Below are 23,951 nucleotides of genomic sequence, written 5' to 3' on the forward strand. Positions count from 1 at the left end.
GGCTAACTCAGCTTGCAGACTGAATGGATGCAGATGGCTTCAAGGACATTGCCCACAGCTCCCAAATGTAGGCCATGAGGTGATGCTTTGTTTCTCTTCTACTCTCTGATCTTTTTGAATGTGTACTTCTCACACGCCGCCTTATATCAATGTGTCTTTCCTCTAAGCTGAAACGTGAGACATTCAAGAAGAGAATGAATCCTGTCATCTTCATCTTAATTCCTCCTATTGCACCTCCTACAGTGCTTTGCACATCAAGGTAATATAAAAAGAAAGTTGAATTAAATTGAAATCTTACTTCCCAAGAAGACTCTCAAAATGAGTACCCCTGGCCTAAACAGCCTCATGAGGCTGACCAAAGCAACTCACCAAGGAAATGTACCTCTGCATTCTCATCGTATCTATTTTATGGCAGAAATAGGCTATGCCTATAAAGGAGAATTATACTCCTTTATAGTTCCAAACAAAATGTTGGCCCAACCAAATGATAAAGGCTAATAACAACAATGTGTTATGTTTTTGGCCAGGCTTAAAATGGCTGGCAAGATCAGTTCTCAACATGTGCAACGTTTAAATTAGAAAGGCATGGAACAACATTTCATATCTTACTTGTCAAGAGAAAAATAAATGGAAGAGGGCAGATCTCTATCCACAAGTATGCAGAAATCAATTAGAATAAACTATAGCTTGCAAATCAGGGAACATGCTCTGCCTGTCTATAATAAAGACTTGGCTTCTATCAGCTAAGCCAGCATCCCGCACTATCTTGCTGGCCATCCTGCCTCTAACTTCCTTCCCAGATTCTCAAATCACACTGATCTGATCTTGAAGTACAGTGCTCTAAAGGTTTTGGAAGCAACTTTTCAAAATCTATTTGCGTCACAATCCAGTTCTTTATGCCCAATACCAGAGCAGATAAAGTCAGAACACACAAAGAGGAGCAGAGGGCCGTGGTCTTTGGGGATGAGCAGTGCCTACTCATGTGGGTATTTGAGGAGAGGCTGGCTCACCTGCCAGGAAAGTTGCAGAAGGCTTGTCAGGTAACTGCTAAAGCGTCTTTTGTTAAGATCTTAAAATTCTATAATAATTTGAGTGAAAACGATCCCATAGTTATCTTTCACATAGACATGTGATCCAAGATATTAATTCATAACTCCCTTTATGGGATTTTCAACAGCAATAATACCATTAAGTCACATGATAATAAAATGTATATGTAGGCATTAAAAAAACATTGGATGGTAACAGACTGAATGTTAATGACAGCTAAATATTTGATTTTATGGGAGATTAATTTCTTTTGTGTTTTTTCTGTGCTTTTCAAGTTTTCTGTAATAAGCATTTTTATTCCTCTCTCACTCTATATATACGTATGTATGTGAATGTTATATGTATATATGTAATACAAGCCTATTTTCTAGATTTGCATCAAAAACACAAAAAGCAAACCACACAATCAAACAAACGATAACCAGAGATAGCAATTTTTTGCATGTCTACAATTCTTTGGTGCAATTGGCTCTGATAAAAGGGCCTATGTCCCGGAAAAGATGTTTTTAAAGCATCAGTGAAAAGTTCAGGGAATAACATTAGTGCTATTTGGTAAAGATGCTACATATTCTTAGTCTCAATGTTGCCTACTCCCTGGACTCAGTAAAACACACACACACAGGAATAAAACAAAAATATAGCTGGCCGGTTAGCTCAGGTGGTTAGAGTTCGGTGTTGTAACACCAAGGTCAAGGGCTCAGATCCTTGTACTGGCCAGCAGCAGCAGCAAAAAAAAAAAAGACAAAAATACTGCAAGCAACCATGGCTTGCTCAGATCATGCTGTGATGGAGAATAAAGTACACATCGCCAAAGTTCCCTGCTTTACCTCCTGAATTAGTTTGTTTTCTGTTGCTTATTACAGAATACCTGAAACTGGATAATGTATAATGAAAAGAGGTTTATTTCTTACAGTTTTGGAGGCTGGGAAGTCCAAGGTGCAGTGGGCATATCTGGTGAGTGTCTTCTTGGTGGGAACTCTACTGAGTCCCATGGCATTCAGGGTATCTATCACATGGCGACGAGGGCAAGAGTGCTTGTTAATGTGCTCACTTGCTCTCCTTATAAAGCTACCAGTCCGTACCCGTGAAAACCCATTAAACCATTAACTCATTATTCCATGAATGGATTAGTAGATTCATGAGAGTATAGGCCTCTTAAAGGCCCCACATTTCAACACTGCCACAATGGGAATCAAGCTCCCACATGAGCTTTGGAGGGGATAAACATGCAGACCATAGTACCTCCTCTCATCTGCCATCTGCCACTCTGAACCACTGCTTGTAATCCTGGCTCTACTATCCTGGCTCTACGACACCTTGGAAAAATTATTTAATTTCTTTGAACCTCAGTATGCTTATGTGCAAAAATGGAATAATAAAAACACATATCTGACTAGTTTTAATTTTTGAAGATTACATAAGATAACATACATAAAGCACTCATTCATTCACATAGTACCTGGCATATTAAACAGTAGCTATTTTTGCTAAAAAAAAAATTGAAATGTTCAAATTATTGTAGAGATGACTTGTGTTTTGTGTGTATGTATCCCACACATAATTGAGTCTGTTTGTATGTAAAATACTTTAGCAATTTTATCACAGTAGCAGATCAGTTGGAGAACTGGCTACTGGGAGTCACCAACTGACCAACATGGAAACGAGCATAAAGCAAAGCTAAACTGCCAAACTAAACCAGGTGATATGTAGTACCATTCAAAGGTCCTCAGCACAAGGTACCTGCTTCTTCTGGGTTCACTTATCTATTCATCAGTCACTTTACTTCATTTGAAAAATATGTGAGTCCCCACAGTGTATCCCAAGGAAAGATATGGAAGTGCCATGATGTGCCCTAAGGGCACAGATATGGGAGTGCCCATAGTGTATGGGAGCATCCGCAGCTTACCCAAGGACACGGATATGAGAGCACCCACTGTGTACCCCAAAGGCACGGATATGGGAGCACCCACTATGTACCCCAAGGGCACGGATACGGAAGCACCCACTGTGTACGCCAAGGGCACGGATACAGGAGCTGCCACTGTGTACCCCAAGGGCACAGCTACAGGAGCTGCCACTGTGTACCCCAAGGGCATGGATATGGGAGCAGCCACTGTGTACCTCAAGGACACAGATACGGGAGCAGCCACTGTGTACCCCAAGGATGTAGACATGAATCAGGTCAGGTCCCCACCTTGATGATCTATGATCTTTGTAAGAGTGTGGGAGGGAGGGAGAATGTATAGACAGCAGCAATAAAATTCAACATGAGTGCCTTAGTAAGAGGTATATACTTAGCACTAAGGAAGTAAATGTGGAGTACTATGTCTGTTAAGGCATCACAGAAAAAGGAAAATATGAGATGAACTTATTAATAAACAAGAGTTTACACTGTAAAGATGAGGGATGGGGGGATTCCAGGCCAGAAGCAAGGCTGGCAGTGGCACCAAAGCATCAAAGGGTATAATGTGCTTGGAATCTGGGGGAGCTGAGTACTGACATGATAGCAATTGCCAACACTGATTAAGCACTAACACATGCCAAACATGATCTCAGTTACTCTTTATACCAACTCTGAGAGGAAGATAATATTATTATTCCTGTTTCACAGAGGGTAGAATGGAGGCGTTGGGAAGTTCAGGAACTTGCCCAGGGTTGCATAAGTTGCAGGTGGCAGAACCTGCCTTGAAACTTCAGCTTTCTTCTAGTCTCCAAGGGAGTGAAGCAGGAAAAGTGGGTTATAAAAGGCCTTCCATGACATGCTCCAGAGTGTGCCCTTTACCTTGAATTACTCCAAGGTTTTCAAACTTTTAGACACAGAGTCATTTTTCAAAGAGAAAAAAGAAAAAAAGAAACGTAAAACACAATACATTAAATCGATGGAAAAAAAGCTGTGCAAGGGAACCTGAGGGAGCAACCCAAGAGAGATCTGAGAAAGCCTTATGCTCCTAAGAAGACAGTTTGAAAACCACTGCAGTAGGCAGTAGAGAGATGAGTTGGTACAGTTTGTGGTTTTGAGAGAATGGGCAAGTCATGGGTAGGACCACAAAACAGGGAACAGATAGAAGTTGGCAAAGTCTCTAGAAAGCTCCTATCACAATCCAGGTGAAAGGTGACAAAATTGAGAAGGTGGGGGAACTTCCACAGGACTTGGTGTTTAACTGAATGTGAGGGCAAGAGAAGGAATCAAAAGTTACTATAAAATTTTTAGTTTAGGAAACTAGAATGTGAGGTCCTTAGCTGGGAAAAAGACATCAAGGAGGAAGAGGCTTAGCAGTGAGAAGGTAACAAAAACAGTCTAAGGTGCCTGTGAACATCTCTGGAGAGATGGCCTGAAGGCAGCTGGGGTGCAGGTTTGCAGCTTGGGAGAGAAGCTGCAGACACAGATTTGGGTGCTCCAGGCCAGAGGCAGAAGCTGAGCAGTAGGGAAACACGAGATGTTCCAGGAGAGCTTTGATCAAGAAAGAAGAGAACAGTGAATGGTGCTCCCCAGAGAACCAACATGAAGGAGTGGGCAGGAGATGTAGGAGGAGAGTGCTCAGAGATGCAGGAGTGGCACACAGAGAAGCTGTCATGGATGGCTTCAAGACCTAAAAAGTACAGAGAAGCTGTCATGGATGGCTTCAAGACATAAAAAGTAGTTATTCAGTGGGACCATCGTGAGGAAAGATGAAGTGAATGAGGTTTGAGAAGAGGCCAAAGGATCTGGTGGCCTAGGCTGGAGTGACCTTTGTGGGGGTGGCCTTCGCAGAGATGACTTTGATGAGGGTGTTCTTGGTGAGAGCAGTTGCAGTGCTTTTTGGTGAAGAGAAAAACTTCTCAGAAACTTTCTATTCCTGAGAAATGTAGCTAAAAACTCGTTTCTGTTCATTTTCTTCTAGGTCACATTTCTAAAATACATTCTCCCTACTCCAATCCAAAAAAGCTTTGGAACAAAATATGATTCAATTCAAAGAAACCTACATTAAAATAACATTTCTGAAATGTGCCATTGATATATAATATTATGGACACTCTGCCAAGGTATTTCAAATTTCTGCTTCCATGCTTCAAGTATTTTTAAATGCTAAAACCCACTACACGTTTTGTTTCCTAAATTGGATTAAAAAGCAATTTTATACTCTGTCAATCAGCTTTACAAAGACATAAAGGGAGGACTGCTGTAGTGTTTGCATGAAATGGAATTTCCATCACTATAACAATGTCCTGTAGATACTCAATTAGCATATACAATTACCAGGATGTTTTCCTCCACAAGCCTCTTGAAATCCCCATGAAATTAGAGTTTCAAGATTAACATCAGATGAGCTTTAAAAAAAAGTAAATTTTTAATGGAAATGCATTTCTGTCATACCATTCTTTATTCTTTTGTTTCTATTTTCTCATGACTTTCCATGGTCCTCACCTCAATATTCTATCAAGCCCAGGCTAGCCTGTTGGTAAAATGAGTTTCAGGAGTATGGCAGGTCTCTTGCTTCAGCACCTTCAGGGTCTACCTGCTGCCCCCTAACCCCCACCCCCCGTCCAGGATCCTGGGTGGGTCCAGTGAGAAGAGTGCATGGTTTAATAGTTCTGGGATTTTAGACAAGGTTAAGAAGAGATTTTCTCCATTTTTCTCGATTTTTCTCTTAGCAGCTCCACCCACAACACCTGGGCATTCCAAAGAGCTGGCACTGGCTCCCTTAGCACTTCCTAGCTGCTGGGGGTTCTATGGGTGGGACCTGAAAAGCTTGGGCTTGGCTAGTGGTGGTGATCGTGATGGGTCAAAGGCAACTGTTATTTTCTAAACTGTATGTGCAGGTGCCTTGGGGATGCTGGGCTACCCCATCCCAGACTTCTCATCCCAGTTTCAATCAGAGCAGCTCTACTTTTACTTGATTTCTTTATTAAGGTTTCACATAAGACTGCATTAGGAGGGAAAAAATGTTTGCTGCTTTAAAAAAACCAAAAGTTGTTATTCTTGTTTTTGTGTCTTCGTAGAAGTAAAAGCTGTGAGTGGTCCAGGCACAAGCTGGCCATTGGGGGACTATGCCTGTTGGGGAAGAGGACCTGTGACTTGGGGATCCCTCTTTGATGATACTAACCAGGTCAAATTTTCCTTGTAGCCAAGGATCAGTTCTGGAGGCCACTATGTTCAGGGTTTTCAGAGTTGAGCAGGAGGTTTGGGCATTCTGTATATACATACAGGCCACTCCCACAGGGCTACATACTTAGAGAATGTTTACATCAGCAAGCACAGGACAGGGCCTGGCTTCCAGCAGTCACAGAGCACTCTGAGTGAGCTGGCTGCCTCCCTTCTCTGAGCTCCCGCAGCCCTCTGCCTACCTCACAGGGCACTGCCTGGTCAATCTTCTCAGTGACTGGGGGCTCCCTGAGAGTATGGACCATGTTGTGACCAGTGTCCAGTGCCTGACATGTAACAGGTACTCAGTAAGTGCTAGCTGAATACACTATTGAGAAGGAAAGGAGGACTCTGCTTGCAGAACTGTACACCTTTGGAGAATATAGAGGCTGATGGATAGAAGCAGGAAGATTACCCCCTTCATGATGAAGTAAAGTTGGGGAGATGCCTCCTGTTTATTCTGTTAGAGTAGAGTGATACTAGTTAAGTAAAAGTAGTTCAAATATGTTGTGGTTGACAGGAGACCTAGCAAGGTGTGTAAATTTCAGCTGAAAAAGGAAAAGGAAGAATTCCTCTTCTGAGGGCATGGGAGCCCTTACACCTCTGATAATGAGAATGGACACCAAGTCAGAGAGTGCAGGAGCAGGGAGGAGAGGGGAGATGAGTAGCCAAGGCTGGGGGACTCCGAACCTGTCAGTCTTGGCCTTAAAAAAGCATTTAATGACTTTGAAGTGGCCCCTACCTCCTCTATGACTCAGGCACCTGCAACCCCTGATCACACAGCCCATGATAGGGAGGTTTCCCCACCACCACTATCTCTTCCACTAATACTGTTCCTCTTGCCCTGGGGGTGAATAGCAGAGCATCGCTCCAAACGCCCAACTCCACTTGGCAGAAGTACCCCTGGGGATGAAACAACTGCTTGTTTTTTTATGGGCTGAAGAAGAAAAGCTTGGAGAAGAGTGAAAACTTAGTAGAAACTGGAAACATCTTTCTGGAGAGCCAATAATGATGGATTACGAGTGTATGGTGTGTGTGTGTGTATGTGTCTGCATGTAATTGTTAATGTAGCTCTACAACTTGCTTACTCAGACAGGGAAACTTGAGTTACACTATGAAACAAAACGGGTGGCCTCAGCGTCCATGGGGGGACAAGGATGGGAAGGGGCCTGAATACGGGGAAGTTTCATCCCAGATATACAGTGCTGTGCTGAGGTGGAGGAACTGGGGGAGTGGGATGGCAGGGAGCAGGGACGGTACTATGTTCAGTACAAGAATGTAAGGCACAGGTGGGGAAATGGGTACTCTCAGTCATAACAAAGAACTTCCCGAGCAGCTACAAGCTGCAGAATTCCTGAAGACAAAAGCTACAGCCAGAATGTGCTAGAGCCTCCCCTCAATTCTGGAAGTCTGAAGGGACCCTGAGGGCACTCAAGGTCAGAGGCACTGGGGTGCCACCGCTGTACTCTCCAGTTGTCCTCCTTCAGGCTAGGGTGGCTCGAGAAGTACCTGCTAATGCATGTTTCAAAGCAGCCTCTATTTTTACCCGTCTGCAAGCACAGAAATAGAGCTGGAGGTAAAAGGGAAGAGATGATGAAGGGGCCAACATGTATTGAGTACTCAGTGGATGAGTTACACAATGTCATTCCATTGACTTGTCATCAGCCCTATGAAGACATTACTTTTTATCCCCATTTTATCAAAAAGTGAACAGGCAGAAAACTAACTAACTCCCCCCTCCCACAGTTCCCTCTGGTCCCATGGACAGGAAGAAGTGAGAGTCATGGTTTTGGACTCTTTTGCATCCTTTCAATGATACTTCACAGCTCTGCCTACCTTTAGGTAGTTACCCCTTGCTCTGTCATTCTAATGCATGTATTTTCCCAGTAATGATAGAAATTCTTCATAATGGACCTGACAATTCAGAAAAGAATAAATGTGAACAGCTAACAGTGTTCCACCCTACTAGCAGTGGCAAGGAAATGCAAGCTAAAAGAACAAAATTTCATTCGTACTCAGCAAATTCTTAAATGTTTGTTGTTTTCCTTCTTTTCTTTTGTCTTTTTTAAACAGACTGCTCAATGATGGAGGGTTGAGGAAATGGTGAAGAAGGAGTCTCCTGCTCATGGAAGTATAAACTACTACAATCTTCTTTTGGTAAGTGATCTGACAATAAATATCAATAGCCTTAAAATGCACCCAGGTGTTCCTTGGTTGTCTAATGAAATTGTGTATGTGCACCCAGGTGTCCTGGGTTATGACTTAAGCATAAAGGATGAGTGGCTCTGATCCACGGCGCCCCCCCACCCCAGGATGCCCCTGGGGGGGCCAAGGGGAGGCTGCTACTGCTGCTAGAGGCTGTTGCTGCCAGAGCCACTGAGACCGTCCACGAGGCCGCCACCACCGCCAGACCTGTAAGCTACTGGACCTGTCAGCTGCTGCTGCCATTGCTGAGGACTGGGTTCGTGTCATCTGCTAATGGTTCCTGGGATCTTTCCCAATTACATAGCGTAGACCTGCATGTGAGGGGTCTGGAAACCCAGCCTGGCATGTGAGGGGTCTGGTGACCCAGTCTGTACAATGGGTTTGAAGGGTCTGAGCCCCTAGCCCTGACAAAATAAATGGAAACTTAGTATAACTAAAATAATGAAACATTTTGGCTTTAATTATGATTTGCCTTACTTTACAGTTGGCGTAGTTGCCTAGCTTTACAGAGGTAGACACCTTAAATAATATCTGTTCTCTTCAAATTTGCCCTCACATTCTGCCAGGTGTTCTAGGTAAATAAATAGGATCAAATCTCAGCCTGGCCAAACTCAGCAATCATTACACTGCTTCAGGATGAAATGGATTAGACACCAAAAAAAACTTCTACACGTGACTTAGTAATTCCTGTTCTGTAAATCTATCCTAAGGATATAATCCTAAAGCCTAAAAATCTTTATGCTCAAAGAAGTTCACTACAGAAGTTGGCTCATATTGTCAACCTGATATCTACAACAGAGGATTCAAGAAGTAAATCACTCTCTTCAACAAGTGGTGATGGAAAACTGAATTGCACATGTAAAAAAATAAAATCGAACCCTTATCTTACCCTGTACACAAAAACCAACTTTAAATGCATTAAAAACTTAAATGTGAGACCTGAAAGTATAAAACTGCTAGAAGAAAACATAAGGAAAAAGCTTCATGACAGTGGTCTTGGCAAAGACTTCTTGGACATGACAGCAAAAGCATGCAACAAAAGCCAAAATAGACAAGTGGGACTACATCAAACTGAAAAGCTTCTGTATAACAAAGAAAACAATCAACAGAGTGAAAAGCCAACCTACGGAATGGGAGAAAATATCTGCAAACCATATGTCTGATAAGGGGTTAATATCTAAAATATGTAAGGAACTCCTACAACTCAATAGCAAAAAACCCAATAACCTGATTTAAAAATGGAAAAAGGACTTAAATAGACATTTCTTCCAAGATGACATACAAATGGCCAACTGGAATATGAAAAAATGCTCACCATTACTAATCATCAGGAAATGCAAATCAAAACCACAATAAGATTTTACCTGACACCTGTTAAAATGGCCACTATCAAGAAAATAACATGTTAACAAGGATGCGGAGAAATTGGTACCCTTGTTCACTGTTGGTGGAAACGTAAAATGGTACAGCCACTAAGGAAAACAGTTTGGAGGTTCCTCAAGAAATCAAAAATAGACTTACTATAAGATCTGGCAATCCCACTTCTGGATATTCATCCAAAAGTGAAAACAATCTCGAAGAGATACTTGCACTACCATGTTCAATGCAGCATTATTCACAATAGCCAAGAGGTGGAAACCACGTAAATGCCCATGGAAAGATGAATGGATAAAGAAAATGTGGTATATACATACAATGAAATATTACTCAGCCTGAAAAAAGAATGAAATTCTGTCATATGCTACAACATGGATGAACCGTGAGGACATTGTTAAGTGAAAATGAGACAGTCACTGAAGGACAAACACTGCATGATTTCACTTACATGAAGTATCTAAAGTAGTCAAACTCTTAGAAGCAAAAAACAGAATGGTAGTTGCCAGGGGCCAGGGGGAGGGGGAAGTGGGAAGTTGCTGTTCTATGGGAATAGAGTTCCAATCAAGTGAGACGAAAAGTTCTAGAGATCTGTTGTATAACAATAAGCATAGAGTTAACACTACTATACTGCACACTTAATAATTTGTTAAAAGGGTAGATCTCATGTTATGTGTTTTTTACCACACACACAATAAAAAGAAGTATCCAGAAAATACTTACAGAGAATATCTTAAAAGGGTTTGAAGGCACATAGATAAAAGACTTAGACTTTAAGTTAGAAGATAACCTTTATAAGGTCAAAAAACTCTGAAAATCTAATGATCCTCCCCAGAAAGAATAAATATACCCCCAACACCCAACCATAAAGTTAAATTTAAGAGCTCTATGCTAATTTTTTAAAATATGAATGTATAAGTATTAAAAATGCATAGAAAAAAGGCTAGAAGGAAGTAGTCTTGAATATGACTATATGATAGTATTATGAATGACTTCTTTATACTTTTCTCTAATGTAAAAAAGAATTTGCTTTAATAATACCACTACAGAGGAAAAAACATATCTAATACTGCTTATAACAAATAATTTAGCCTCCTTTTTGGAAACTTCTCAGAAAAAGTTTCTCTTTGGCACCCTGAAGGAGTTAATGTAACATCCTCCAGACCAAAAATGTGTGTCCTCATAGAGAAGGATGCTTGTGGTATAGAATGAGCAAACTAAGAGCACACAAGCACTGGTTACCTCATCTCTATGCAAAGTAAATGGATCGCTGATAGAAATGTCTCCCCCGCTATCACTCCAATGCCCCAGTGCAAATCTCAAAATTGCTAAGGAAGAGCAGGGCAGGTGGGGAAGCCTTTTAAAAAAAACTCCTTTTAAATGCAAAGCTCCTATTTTAATCCCATTAAATGGAAAACATCCGCTAATGAATTAGAGATTTCTTTGTCATCAACAACTGTGTACTCAGTTCTTGAAAATCACCAGCATCAAGATCCTAACAACCCCAACTGTCCTCAAAAAGAGGTAAGTGGCAAACATGTAGTTAATGCACGATGAGAGACTGACCACAGAGTGGGGAGACTAATTCTGAAGAGAAGGCAGGGCAGGTAGTGACTCTGCATGGTGATGATGGGGGTGGTGGTGAAGGATGAGTAGGATTTCCTCAGGGGAAGCAAAGAAGGAAGGGAAGGAGGATGTTCCTGGAATGATGAACAGACTGTCAGAAGGAGCTGGGCAAAATGAAAAATAAGTTGGGTCAGATCATGAAGGTTCCTGAAGTACTTTCCAAGGAGTTTATACCTTCTTCTGTGGGAGTGGTGACACAGCACCAGTTTCTCAGGATGGAGGGACAATTTGATTTCTAATGAAAAGTCTATGTGCCTACTTCCTCCTTACTAATCTGCTGTAATATTATAAAACTTCAGAAATCCCAGTGTTCAGGATTTCAGTTCATCTAGCTGACTACTTAAGAAGCTCTCCTTCATAACAGAGATCATTGGCTTTTCACTGTTTTTGTTTCCCAGTCCTGTGGTGCAGTGAGGAGAGTTCCTAAGAGTAATAACCCTCCTGTGGTAAATAATATTTATCATTGAATGGTGAAATACTACCTATGTACCTTTGCTTAATGGGATACCAGATGAAACTAAGCTAGAAATTTATGGAAGACTGTTCTCAGTTATTATATTTGGTATTTTTTTCTCCCTCAGAGCAGGTAAAATAATTAGGTAAAACGTCATGTAGATACTGAAAATTCCTGTTGGGCCACCAACAACTTCCTGTGACAAGAGAAAAAGAAGCCATGAAAGTATTTTAGAACAGTACCCTGAAGAAATCAGAATTGTCTACAAGGAATTGAATACCTTGGGAAGCAATGTGCCTGCCATCATTTGAAAGGTTCAAGCCTGGGTTGTTCTGCCCCCTGCTGGGACTGGAAAGACAGTGGAGGATGATATTTAAGAGTAGATAACCCAGAATCAGTTCAGGATCTGTTATTTATTTGCTATATGACCACAAGCAAGTTCCTTAACCTCCCCAAACCTTCAGTGCTCTCATCTATGTAATAGGAATAATAATATGATACACCTCACAGTGTTATGAAAAATAAATGAGAGGGTATATGTAGCTCAGTTAGCAATGTGCATGGCACAAAATAAACATTCAATAAAAACCAATAATAAAAATAATTATCATAATATCATTATGAAGAGAGAATCAAGTATTGGATGGGAAAGTGACCTAGGTGAACTTTAAGGCCCCTTCTTACACTGAGAGTCCAAGAGTTTATATTCTTAACTGAATGTCTCAGAATTAAGGCTATTCTCTGCTTGAAAAGGCACAAATTTTTGTTTGTGTGTGTGCTTGTTAAAGTATTAGCAAGCAGGCCAATAAATAGGAGAACATGTGTAAAAGTTGTTTAGAAGACCTGGCATGTAGTACACATGTACCAGAGGTTTGTGGTTAATTCTGAACAGATGAGGCCAGTGGCTCACAGGCCCCTTTCCCAGTGGAAATGTCAATAGAAGAAGAAGATTTGGAAACAGGTTTCCCCCTCAGTACAAATACCAACAAAGCAAAATGGTAGAGAATCAGTTTACCTAGGTACTCTATCTTCTTTCAGTTTCATGATTAGAAAGTAGAGTGAAATCAAATATTTCAAATATTCCCACTTTTAGGATAATTCTAATTTACAAGTAGAGCTCTAATTGACTGTATTAAATTCTTCCATGGCAGCCTTAAACTATTTCTTTAACAGTCTTCTAGAGGCTCAACCTACTTCAGAACATTACCATAGAACTAAATGACTGCTTCAATCAAAATATCCAACCAACAAGGATTGTACTGACTTTTTACTTTGTGCCCCAGGTACAAGACTCTGGTTAAGATAACTGAACTTGAGAGCCCCCCCAAAAAAGCCTGTGTTACATTTGGTGCTGTGTTACTGTACACAGAAATGTGTGCACAGGGTTTTGTGTACGGTCCAGACAAGAAGCACAGGAACCTTGCCAGTTAAGTACTGCTTCCATTTGTCGTTTGTGCTGGAATTTTTTTCCCCATGGAATGTAAGGAAAACTTAGTGTTTTGTCACCAATAAATGGTAATAGTAAAATGTTTTTGTTAATTTATTCTCAAATGCCACTACTGCTAGGCTGGCTCTCTCCTTGCTCACCCCTTACCCCTTTTTTATTTTTATGAAACATTTATAATGTTTGTAATTCCACATGGGTGAAAATCTGGATATCTGAATAACTTTATATCAAACCATTGATCAATAAACAACTACTAATGAAAAAATAAAAGCCAATAATTTTAATAATTTACAAATACAAGGTTACTTCAAAAAGTTCATGGAAAAATAGAACTGAAAGATAATATGAATCTTTCCATGAACTTTTTTGAAGTATCCTCATATATGATGCTTAAATATTTTCAAAGAACTTTGAATACATTATCTCTCTTGATCTTTATCACAAAGATAGGCAGGGCTTATATTTTTATCTTTATTTGAAAGATGAGGGAAAACTTTGTGAGCTCAGAGATGCTAAGCCCAAGGCCCCATGGCTGATAAATGACGGAGCCAGAACTTGAACTTGTTTTTGCCTCAAAATCCAAGACTCTATTGCTCAATATTAGTTCTAAAACAGCCTCATTTATGCTCATAGAATAGCTCCATAGTTAGAGAATGGCATTCAATAAATATTAATGGATAACCTAAGTTTACTATAATTCAGGACAATATTTTCATGATTCGCTATAAATTTTAATCGAAGTTGAATAAACCTTTTTAGCTTAAGCAAAAAAGTATTATATAAAGAAATATATTTATAGCACCCTATGCAATATACATAAGTCCACAAATACTATGTTGGTTATTATCCACTAGAACTAGACTGGATAAGTACATCCTTATGCAAATATGGCCTGTGCACCACTCCTGTTAAGTGAAAAGATGACCTTGACTTGGACTTGAGCAAAACCTCAAGAATGATATTAGATCACTTATCTCTGTCACTCTGGATATCAACAAAATAAGTTAAAGTAGGTAACTTCATAAATCATCACACACGCACACACACCACACTACCCTTTTGCTATAGTAATGTGACAACACAAATCGCCTTCCTTAGTCATTTTTTTTTTTTACCAGTAAGTCTTCATTAGGCATTTTGCCAAGAAAGTTATGCCTTGAAACACCTCATGTGAACTGCAGGAGTAGTTTCTTAGAGGTCAGAATGTCTTTAATATGGAGAGACCGAAAGTGGCCCTCAGCTACATGCCTATCACACAGTAGGTACTCAAATACAGGTAAATCATAAATACACATCCATCTCTTGAATCAAAGATTGTAGAAATATCCTCTGCCCTGATTTGACTCCTTTAAAATCAAATTCAGAAAAAATATAAGGGAAATATTAGGAATTTATAAATAGGTTAATCATGGTTAAAAACTAAGACACATTTTCTACTGTATATATCTATTAAAATGGCTCTTGCAAATCAAAATACTTCTTCATACTTTGAGGTTTTCCTTATTAATTTCTTGCCAATACTTATTAACTATCACTTATTTATAAGAGACATGGAATGTCACATTAGTCTGTATTTTTACCAGTTTTATTCACAACAAAGTTTATTTATTTCCTGAGTTTGGTCTACCTAAGATTGCAACTGGCGTAAAATTCCTATCAAATGTATCATTACCCTTGGGATCTCTACTTTTTGCCAATTTCAGACTTCCTGACCTGGCCTGCCTCAGCAAGGTCTATTGATTTACCCTTATTATGTGAAGTCCAGAAATCAGCCCCAAAGCCTCTTGGGTATAGCTTTGGCTGAAAAATGAGGCTAATTCCCATAGGTTATACAGGGCCTCAACATTTGTTGATTGCAATTCATTTTTTTTCTTATAACCGGATGTACTGGAGACATGACATTGTGGTCAGTGAATGCTCTCTCTGCTATCATAACGAGTTCCTGTGGGGATTCCGCAGACTCACTTTTGGCACGTGAGGATTGAATTCCACAGCTCTATGAATGGCCTCTACCGCATTCATCTCTGCTGTACTCAGCCCCCGCCGAGATGCAGCCTCGGGAGAGAATCTGAAAAGCAGAAAGACAAACACCATCCAGTTGGGACCACTGCTTGGGCATCAACCCGGAAAGTCATCTACACCTCAAGGGCCCATAAAACCACAGTGAGCCAATGCCACAAGCTCTCCAAATTTCCACTACATGGAACCTCTGAGTGACCCCTCAGACCGAGGCCAACAAAAACCCCAGCAGAAGCAGAAAGCGTGCTTGCATCGAATCGAGGCAGGAATTAAATTCAGCTGTCGAGTGTCTCTGTCTAAATAACTAATCTAAATTTTCTATGAGGTACCTGCTTAGGTGGGGGAGAGAGGTAGGACTAACAAGGTCAAACAGTGTAGGAAAAAGAGAAAACTAGGCTACAGAAGAGCGCACTTGGTTAAAAACCGAACTGGGAAGAATTTTAAAGGAGGCTCCCAACCCAATGTCAGTGCTGCGATGGAGGGTTAAGTTGTTGCAGCTTCAGCAGCAGGCGAGCCTGCTTGGGGCCGTTCCGGCAGGGGGTGTGCATGCCCAAACTGTGGGCGAGACACCTGCCCAAGTGAACGAAAAAAACCAGACCATGCAATCTCTTTCTCACCTCACACCCAGGGCTAACTCCAGAGCTGTGCTTGGCAGGCAGACACCACAGGGGAAGCTGTGACAACCCTGGCCCTGCCCTCCCAAGCTGGAGTCGCTGTGTAGGGAGAAAAGATGTTGCAGTAGGTACTGGCGATCTACAGGATAAAAAAGAACGAAAGAAAATTACTTCGGTCTTAAAGTGCACACACACTTAACAGCAAACCTGTCTGACACAGCAGAGGCTGTTTTCCTGTTCTCTGCTTTTCGATGCTACAGAGGGACTATATCAGGGAAGTGTAAGCGTTATGAACTCAAAAACAGTTAAGCCATCTATGCTCTTTCACCTGCCAGTCATCCTTGGATGTTTATGGAAATTCTATATGCCATAGTCACCTGCCTGAATAAGATGGGCAAATGTCCCAGTGAGATGGCAACTCAAACAGACCCCGGGTGGGGAGTTAATTGGAACTGATGGGGCAAAGAATGGGAGATGACCATCCCCTTTGCCACATTACATGATTGAGTACTACCCAGCTGTGAACTGCTGAAGGAAGAAGAATATACAAAAAATGAATACAAGGACGGCATTTTGTGTAAGTCCCAAGCAGGCCTTTAGGTATCTACCATCTGGCACAAAAGAAAAAAAAAGTCACCTCAGAGGCATGAAATTTCATATAAATCCCTCTTTAGGGACCCATACACCCTTGCAGTACCTGGGGATATACATTCCCTTGCAGTTAGTGAAAGAAAAGATCAGCAGGTTTGGGAAAATGCATGCTCATAAGCAGGGGTCTCATAGACTAAGAGAAACGTCCAGAGAAAGCCCTCAGAGACAACACATCTCGTTATTCTGGGCAGGCATTTAGGACCGCACAAGTTATTATTCACTTACTTGTCAGAGACAGCTCTTGCTTTGAGCAAGGCAGCTGTGTAGCATATTGTTGCCGACTTTGGTAAGCTTATATCTGTTAGAGAAAAAGAAAGTAGAAACTCTTGTAAGTTTGTAGTAACAAAGGGCAATGATTTTCAATACACTAGCATTTTAATCATGTAAGTCTAATAAAGCATAAATTAAGAATATTTTAATGCATACATTATAAAAGAACTTCAGATATTTCTTACTATATTAAGGTGTCACGTGAAACTAAGAGTAATTCATATTGTTATAAATAATTCCTGTTTAAAACCCACCAGGCTGATTCTTTAGCAATCATCTTCTATTTTAAAATATGCATTCTCATATGTTGAGTTATTTAAGCAGAAAATAGCTATAAATATATAAATTTAGATATTATATGAATACCCTTGATATCATGAATGGCAAACAGGACCTCTCGGTTATTTAGAAAAATTTCTCAACAGGTGTACAAAATACTAATGTGAAAAAAAAATATTACCTAGATTAAAAAAACACACAGCTAAATAAATTATTCTTTAGTGGTCAGATTTAAACCAAGTTTCCTTTGCATTAAATTTCAAGAAGATCAAATTCAGTTTTTAATAGTATTTGTTAAAAATGTAAAAGTCAAAGTCAAGGAGATATATATCTAATATATAAATATATATATATATATAATTTTAAAGGATACACATATGGAGTCTTTTTAAACTACACCATTTTTACTCACTCAAACTCATGATAAATCTCTTCTCATATGAAGCCTAAATTGCCACCCAGAAAGATAACTCCTTCTGGTTTTATAGAAAATTTCAGATGGAGTGGTGGGGGAAGGTAACAGATGCAGACAATGAGTTTATAGTTAAAGTACAAGGCACAACTGAGAGTAGAAAACTCAGAGGGCAGTCCCTTTGGGAGAAAATTTTGTTTTTAAATTATGATTCCATTCTTTCCAGGATACAAAGAGTTATTATTTTTTTTAACACTTGGCAACCAAATTTACACTATGACAGAGAAATAACTTCTTAATTCAGAGAACAGGTAAAAATATGCCGTTCTCCAGTGCTAAAAAATTCACTCTAGGTTAGAGGAACTCTTTAACACCTAGAATGCCCTGCAAGTTTATTCAGAGGACTGTTTTCAACTTAGAAAGGATTACATTACAATAGTAATGAAGAGGAAAGTCCCATAATTATCCAATAGACAGCAGCAGTAGCAAATAATTTCCTAAAAGAAAACCAGTCCTTCATCCAATAACAAGTATTTACCATCAATTCCAGACTGAAGAATTTCTCCTTGAGGTAAATTTCAATGACATTGATAAAACACATAGAAAATGACAGCAAATAACTGAAAGGGAAAGGGGTCTTTGTAACCCTGATCTCATAAACTACATTCAAAGCAAAATTTCACTACCACATACATACTATAAAATGGTGTGCTTATGACTAAGAAGAAAAAAAGTCTGTCAGACTCCCACAGATATGTCTTCTTGCTTTTCCAACATCTAAACAACTTCCTATTGTGGAAAATCAACACAGGAGCCAATATCTTGTTTTCTAGGGTCCACTCATTGATTACTATTGGAAGTTAATAAAAAAACTATAGATAATGCATGTTCTACTTGAAAGCTCAGGAATTTTTTTTGTTTTTTTCTTTTTTTCAGCTGGGCAGTAAGGAGATCCAAACCCATGACCTTGGTGTTACCAGCACCACACCCTCCCAAGTAAGCTGACTGGCCAGCCCTAAAGTCCAGACTTTTTATTTACAAATTATCCAAGCCTTGTTTCCACCCTTTGTATGATCTGTGTTCCTTCTGTGTCAACCTGGCACCTTTCTGTGAAGTAGGGACCAATGAAAAGACCTGGGAAGGAGAAGAGGCTGAAAACAATGATCATAATTTCTTGAAGGTGGCAGCATAAGATGGAGCCTCACTTGATAAACTAAAGAAAACCTCTCAAGGACCTAGCTTCTCAATGAGAAAGATCCAATTGTGTTTTGATGGTTATCGAATCAATCAAACTGACACTTTTACCCAGTTGGAAACACAGAAAAAGACACAATAGAGGTGTTCCAACAAAAGACTAGAGATGCCTGATCAAAGTGATCTTTAATCCAGAACCATAGCCCTCAACTCTTCCCCTACCCCTACAGACAGAACATTCACAACTAGAAAAATACAACAGGGTTCAGCAACATAATGATTACTATAGCACATTTTCACCATTTAAAAAAATGTATCCTCCAGCTATCCCACTGTTGGGAATATACCCAGAGGAATGGAAATCATCAAGTCGAAGGTATACCTGTTCCCCAATGTTCATCGCAGCACTCTTTACAATAGCCAAGAGTTGGAACCAGCCCAAATGTCCATCATCAGATGAGTGGATACGGAAAATGTGGTACATCTACACAATGGAGTACTACTCAGCTATAAAAACGAATGAAATACTGCCATTTGCAACAACATGGATGGACCTCGAGAGAATTATATTAAGTGAAACAAGTCAGGCACAGAAAGAGAAATACCACATGTTCTCACTTATTGGTGGGAGCTAAAAATTAATATATAAATTCACACACACACACACACACAAAACCGGGGGGGGGGGGAGAAGATATAACAACCACAATTACTTGAAGTTGATACGACAAGCAAACAGAAAGGACATTGTTGGGGGGGAGGGGGGAGGGAGAAGGGAGGAGGTTTTGGTGATGGGGAGCAATAATCAGCCACAATGTATATCGACAAAATAAAAAATAAATAAATAAATAAAAAATAAAAAATAAAAAATAAATAAAAATAAAAAATTAAAAAAATGTATCCCTACACCTTTATTGTATGTCAATTAAGTGGTATATGTACACAGGCATAATGCTTAAAAAGTAAATAACCAAAAATGTATTTTAATCAATATCAAATGTGGAAAGGGGGAAATGTAGCTCTATTAAAATACCCCATTCCCCATTAGTGGCACATTTATTCCATTTGTTACCCATTTGTTACTTTAGTAAGTTATTTTACTCTCACTGTTTAACAAAAAATTTTTAAAAAATCAAAATATTCTTGCATAACTTGTTTATTTAGATATTTCCAATGATTTACTTTTTGTTCTGTAAAAACAATACATCTATTTGGTAATGGCAATTTGTCTCTAAGGAGGGATGAATCACTCTAAGATAGCTGATCCTAAATCTCCTCACATAGAGCATCTTGTTGAAATAAGGTTTTGGTTTACAACTTTCATTTTTTAAAATGACTCATCTTTCTGCAGAACACTTTAGCAATTCTACTTCTAAGACTTTATGCTAAGGAAATAATCACGAATGTGCACAAAGACTGAGCGTTAAAGATGTTCACTGGGACATTGCTTCTAAAGGTGGAAAACTGGAAACAGACTAAATATCTGATCATAAGAGATTACTTAAGGTGCTGTACATTCACAGGGTGCAATTCCACACAGTCATTAAATCACGTGGTAGAAAGATATTGAATGATCTGGGGGAAATGTTGCATTTTGCACACCTCAATAAGTAAAACAAGTTTACAAAAAATGTAATTTAGTATTCATTTTTAAAAAGCATTTATATGCACAGAGATAAAAAGATTGGAATAATATATACCAAATATCAATAGTGGTGACTGGTCAGATTATAGGCAATTTTTTCTGCTGCTCATCTGCATTTCCAAAGCTTCCTATGATGTACATGTAATAACTGAATTTTTAAATGATGATGATGCTGGAGGGAAGAATTCTGTTCTACAAATTGTCTGAAGCAAGTTGATGGGCAAACACATTGGTGGAGCCAGACACGGACAGCATAGACAGACATTATACATATTGTATGAAGTGCTGCCAGCTTGTAGATCTATCATATATACTTACACAAACCATTGTGAAAGTTAGTGTGTTCCTTTTCCAGTGTGCCTACTATAGCACAGTCACCTCATCGACCATACTTTAATAATTGCCTAACATCGAAATCTAAGGCAGGAACAGATGTTTCAGCTCACTTATAGGCTGCCTGCCCCATGAGCACTAATTCCTTCATCTCCAACCCGCCCCCCAAAAAAGGCTGAAACTTGGTTATTGTTGCCTGTTATAATTTTTAAACTTATTGTTTAAAAATAATTATAGGCTTATGAGAATTTGTAAAAAAAAAAGTAAATAGAGTCCTGTGAATGTTTCACTCAGCTTCCCCCAATGGCGACACATAAAACTATTGTATAATTAATATCAAAACCAAGAAATTGACAGTGGTACAGTACCATGAAGTAAACTATAGACCTTGTCCATTTTCCACTATTTTTTACATGCTCTCATGTACACAATTTTCTCCCATATCTAGATTCATGTAACTAACACCACTATCAAGAAACAGAACTGGTCAATCACCAGAAAGGAACTCTCTGTGCTACCCTTTTACATTTGTACCCTCCCTGTTTTCTCTCATACATGTCCCCTGGTGACCACTAATCTGTTCTCTATAGTTTTGTCTGCCTACAATGATTTCATGCTTTTGCCACTAAGGAAATGGATAAAATAAGATAAATAGAGTGGCTACCAGTAGTGATAAAATGAGAAGTTCTGAACAGAGGAAAACAACAAATCATCTGCTTTCCAATATTGCCTGTAATTTACTTAGAAAGTTCATTTTGAGGAACAGATTCAAAATCATTCTAAATTAGTCCGATTTTGTATGAACAGACTATCTCTGCAGTGCCTTTCTGCATTTTTATAAGTGGCATTTAGCTACCATTATTACCAGAAAATCCTCTTAAGAACTAGAATCCAAGAAAGAAACAAAAGGAAAGGAAATAATGAGATGTCACATAATTCCATTACTCATTGTAGAAACAAGGAATGCTCACTTAAGCAAAGCTGAACTGCTGGCAGTAGTTTAATTTTCCTTCCACTTCTTTGCCATCTGTATTTCACACAAGTCCTTTTCTGAAAGAGGAAGAAATTTCCCCTGGTGTCTTAGGAATGCAAAATTAAATTGTCCTGAAAGTCTTTCATTAAAGGCTACAATCTTGAAACTTCATGTAAATGGAATCACAGAGTATGTACTCTTTTGTGTCTGGCTTCTTTTACTCAGCGTTGATGTTTCTGAGATTCATCTATGTTGTATCATGTATCGATAATTCATTCTTTTTTACTGCTGAGTAGTATTTCATTGTGTGGATATACCACCACAACATGTCTATCTATTCTCTTGCTAATGGATATTTGTATTATTTTCCAGTTTGGGGCCATTTAATAAAGGTGCTGTGATCATTCTTGTGTAAGCTTTTCTTAAATAAACAAACAAAAAAAACCAACACAACTCATTTCTCTTGGATAAGTAAATGTCATTCCATGGCATTTCTGGACCAGAAGGTAGATGTTTGTTTAACATCATTGGAAACTGCTAAACAGTGTTCCAAAGTGGTTACATGAAGTTTGCAAAACTTATATGGTTACAGAGGACAGGAAAGTGGTTACTTCTGGGCTAGAGGGAAGTTATTGGCTGGAAGAGGGTATGAGGCAACCTTCTGAGATGATGGAAAGTTCTATGTTTCATTCTGGGTGGTAGCCACATGGGTATATACACGAGTGAAAAAATCATCCCTCTCCAGTTAAGATTTGTAAATGTTACTCTATGTAATTTATACCTTAATAAAGAAAAATATTTTTTTAAAACCCTATAATCCTGTGGTCACCTGAAGATGTCTTCTCTTACCAATCTAACCTCCATAACATGTCACTTGCCTTTTATCTTTTTGCCCCACTACATTCTCTCTATGAATCCTTATCTAAAAATCACTTACTAGTTTTGCCTTCCATAACAAAACAGAATCTGATTGTTTCTCAGGTCTGCCTTTCAAATGTTGAGATAGAAAACATATCTCCTCTATACCAATCTTTTCCAGGATAAATACCTCCAGTTCCTCAATTGACATATTCTTCAAAACTTCTCACCTATTTTTGTTACCAGGTAACAGGTGATTTCAAAATATGAGAATTAGAAGTGAAAATAATCCCTTAAATTCCCCAAGCCTGACCAATACAAAGCTTAGGGAACATGCACAGTATGAGGAGCTGGCCACTACACTAAGATGACCCTGGTGTTGAGCAACCAGGACTCTGTTTGTTCCTATGACTGTGTTGTCAACAAAACCCTTTAGATTCTCTTCAAACTGATTTCAGCCAAAGTCAGGTCTTTTCTCTCTTTTATGTAAGCCATGAAAAAAATCTGAAAACCTATAGGCAGGATTTCACATTTTACTCCATTAAACTTTAAACTAAATCTGAACTATTAAATTGTAATGGTTTCAGCACATCATTCCAGTCTATTAGTCATCTTTCTGATTCAAGCTACCACCCACAGCTTTGCTCCATTTCATAAGCACACCTACCTCCCCATATGATCATTATCATCATCACAATTACTGCTAACATTTACCAAGGGCTTACTAAGTGCCAGGCACTGATGTTAATCACACACATTATCCTATTTAATCCTCAGAGCAACACTGTGAAATATGACCTACTATTAGTCCTGTTTTATAGATGGGGAAAATGAGGCATAGAATGGTTAAGATATATGCCAACATCACACAGCTAGAATAATATGAGCTGTTGTTCTCAGAGCCCATGATTTTTAACCGTGCTATGTTGTCTCCAAGTTCTGATTTAAAAAATACTGACCATGGCAATATCAAGGAGAGAATCTGGGAACACGATTCCAGAGATCACCCTCAATTTGCAATGGTCTGCAATGATATACGTGCAACCATTTATGAATTTAGTATTATGATCACATTGCTCCATGTAACCTAAAAGGAGAGCATTAAAAACATTATCAAATTTTTTGTTTAAATAAAGATATAAACGCTTGTACGGTGTTCCCCTAATTCAGAAACATGAAGAAAAACAGCCATTTAAACTATTAACATAAATGTTTGAACACTAAATACTTTCATATCTAGTGTCTCATCTGTGTTTGTTTGGCAAAACTTCCTTAGTAAATCCATGTTGGATCTTCAGTCACCTCGTTCTTTCCTAATTATTCATAAACCACATAATCATCTCTTCTAGAATTTTGTTTGGATTGACTTATTTGCTGAAATTCTAAAAGAAAAAAAAGAAAGAATCAAAAGTATTAAAGAGAAAT

General features: G+C 39.0%; 1 protein-coding gene across 7 annotated transcripts in view; it reads right to left on the reverse strand.

The window, feature by feature from the left end:
• The window catches only part of ST7 (suppression of tumorigenicity 7), a 270,032-nt gene that overhangs the window by 22,926 nt on the left and 223,155 nt on the right, over positions 1–23,951 (reverse strand). For 6 of the 7 annotated variants that reach the window (XM_063100973.1, XM_063100971.1, XM_063100972.1 and 3 more), the window contains 2 exons: positions 16,788–16,860; positions 15,244–15,346 (listed from right to left, as the gene is read on the reverse strand). In XM_063100973.1, coding sequence (XP_062957043.1) covers positions 15,244–15,346; positions 16,788–16,860 — 176 coding nt within the window. Of the gene's footprint in view, positions 1–15,243; positions 15,347–15,914; positions 16,051–16,787; positions 16,861–23,951 lie in introns of all 7 variants that reach the window. The other variant, XM_063100969.1, reaches the window with a different exon arrangement.

Source organism: Cynocephalus volans, chromosome 6, assembly GCF_027409185.1.
Source record: "Cynocephalus volans isolate mCynVol1 chromosome 6, mCynVol1.pri, whole genome shotgun sequence".
In the NCBI taxonomy this organism is placed as follows: Eukaryota; Metazoa; Chordata; class Mammalia; order Dermoptera; family Cynocephalidae; genus Cynocephalus; species Cynocephalus volans.